General features: G+C 44.9%; 1 protein-coding gene across 1 annotated transcript in view; it reads left to right on the top strand.

Moving 5' to 3' along the window:
- LOC137991920 (uncharacterized) overlaps positions 1 to 2,500 on the top strand; it is a 7,680-nt gene that overhangs the window by 3,803 nt on the left and 1,377 nt on the right. Inside the window, exons 2-3 of the mRNA XM_068836946.1 lie at positions 355 to 1,026; positions 1,478 to 2,500. The exon at positions 1,478 to 2,500 is cut by the window's right edge and continues 1,377 nt beyond it. Of these exons, the coding sequence (XP_068693047.1) occupies positions 355 to 1,026; positions 1,478 to 2,500 (1,695 nt within the window). The remainder of the gene's footprint in view (positions 1 to 354; positions 1,027 to 1,477) is intronic.

Below are 2,500 nucleotides of genomic sequence, written 5' to 3'. Positions count from 1 at the left end.
ATTGGTTCTTTTGATTGGTAATACCGAGGGGACGCGTGATTGCTAAGTTTGGCATTGGTCCCTTTTGTAATTATCAATTTGACGCGTTTGACAGCTGGTGTCTGAATGAAAGTAAGATTCAAGTCCAAGGTAACCAGAGGTTTTTCTCTTCTCGCAACTTCGCGGCTCTCTCGCTGTTCAAGAAAAACTCTGGGACCTGGGTATGAATAATGGAGCTGTTTCAGGTTTTCGCATCCCATGTTCATCGCCCTTGCTTTGTCGAATCTTTGCGTTGGCGCCAGGGAAAGAGGCAGATACGCTGGCAAGCGCCTATTGTTCATACTTATTTCTTTATTTTTCTATTATTCTTTTAAGCTAACAAAAATAAAGATGGTTCACCTGTAATCCTAAAAGAAACCATATCAAGAGAGAAACGCGCTTTGCAGCAGAAACCAAATCAAGTCACATCTGAAGTGAAATTGCTAATCAAGAAAGAGCTAAATCTACTTCAAAGCCAGATCTGTGCTAAGGATGAATCTCTCTGCCGGTCAGGACCAAAGGGGAACACAGGTCGACGGGGAAGACCCGGAACCCGGGGGAAATCTGGCCTGCCTGGGAAACCCGGACCAGAGGGACCTCCTGGTAAACATGGACCAGAAGGACTGCAAGGTCCGACCGGAATAAAAGGGGATATCGGATTACCGGGTAACCCTGGTCCCCCTGGACCGAGTGGCCTGCAGGGTTTGAAAGGCGCCAAAGGTGAGCCGGGCCAGTCCATTTCGGCTCCATCCCTGGTTCAGCGCCCGGTGGAAACAACGGTGAACGAAACTCGAACAGCCACCTTGAGATGCGCAGCGGATGGTAATCCAACTCCGAAGGTCTCGTGGTCCAAACTGAACTCATTGTTTCCTATTGGACGTCGCGTTGTGGAGTCTAGTGGCACTCTTATTCTGAAGGATGTTAGACCTGGTGACGACGGAATTTACAGCTGTAAAGCTGAAAACATCATGGGAAGCGTCAATGCCTCAGCGAAACTAATCGTTCAGTGTAAGTTTCAAACATTTCTTTGAAGATACTGACGATGAAGGAGAGCAAGGTTGCCACACTCTCTCTCCGCTTTGTTATCAGTTCAGACCTCAACATGAACGGAAACAGTAACTGAAGACTGGTTTGTCTGTGTAAGGCGTGGATTACAGGTTCAGTGTCGATAGGACGTGTTTCTTCTACTTAAAGTATTCTTTAATGATAAAAGGGACCCCGCACCCCGTCAAAATATTACGCGTTTCGTCCACGCAATTTTGGTCGAAGAGCCGATGTAGTTTAAAACCCTTTGATCTTTCCTTCCCCTTTTTTCAAAGCATAGTTAAAGATAACCTTATCTCTTTTATCCACAGTTATCTTTTTCATTTTCATGAACTTCGAGTAGGTCTAAACAAAGACAGTAACCAAAGTTTCTTTTTTCCAAAAAAAAAGTAATTATATCTGCATTTCTCAACAGTCAGCCCCAAGATTTCATTGTCATCCACACGAGTGATTGCTGAAGAAGAGCAACATATTACCATCGCCTGCAATGCTACTGGTCAACCACAGGCGAGAGTCACATGGTCAAAATCAGTGGGGACATTTCCATTGAGCAGAACTTCAGTAACGAAGGGAGTGTTAAATATCTACCAACTGACAAGAAAAGATGGCGGAGTGTACATATGCAAGGCCAAGAATATTTTTGGATCAGTAACTGGCACAGCTCAACTTGTAGTATTTTCTCGTTTAAGGTTTTTGGTTCGCCCTCCAAAAGAGGTAACTCCGATGATTGGTTCTAATGTAAGTCTTCCGTGTAGTGCTGAGAGCGACCTACGACCTACAACAACGTGGATCAAAGATGGCAGGTCTTTACTTCCTGAACACTTCAACGTCCTCTCAAACGGCTCACTCGTTTTACGTAACGTGAAAAAATCCCACGGAGGAACTTACGCCTGTAGATCGAGTAACATGATTAGAACAATAGAAGCTGAAGTTAAAGTAAATTCACCTATAACTGCTACTTCTTGTTCCGTGATAAGGAAATACGTGACAAGAGAAAGTGGAAACTACGTCATTGATCCAGATGGTGCAGGAGGTCTGGCACCCTTTAGAGTTTATTGTAATATGACGGATAAGAACGGAGTTGGTGTAACAGTGATCAGTCACGACAGTGAAAGCAGAACGCATGTCCAGGGATGTGAACCAGCGGGTTGTTACTCTCGTGACATTCATTACACCGGAGCGAGTCTGTCTCAGCTTGCGAGTCTCACCAGCGCTTCTTTACATTGTGAACAGTTTATCAAGTACGAGTGTTATGGTTCTTTGTTTTATCGCGACAAAAGTGTAGGTGGATGGTGGGTGTCACGTGACTCAAAGAAAATGACGTATTGGGGTGGAGCATCTGGTGATGACAAGTGCGCCTGCGGAATGACCAACTCATGTGCAGACTCCAGCTATGGTTGTAACTGTGATAAGAATGACTTATCCTGGCGTGAAGACA

This window comes from Montipora foliosa, chromosome 1 (genome assembly GCF_036669935.1).
Source record: "Montipora foliosa isolate CH-2021 chromosome 1, ASM3666993v2, whole genome shotgun sequence".
NCBI lineage: Eukaryota > Metazoa > Cnidaria > Anthozoa > Scleractinia > Acroporidae > Montipora > Montipora foliosa.
The sequence above is the reverse complement of the archived record's forward strand: the minus strand, read 5'-3'. Positions and strand labels throughout refer to the sequence as shown.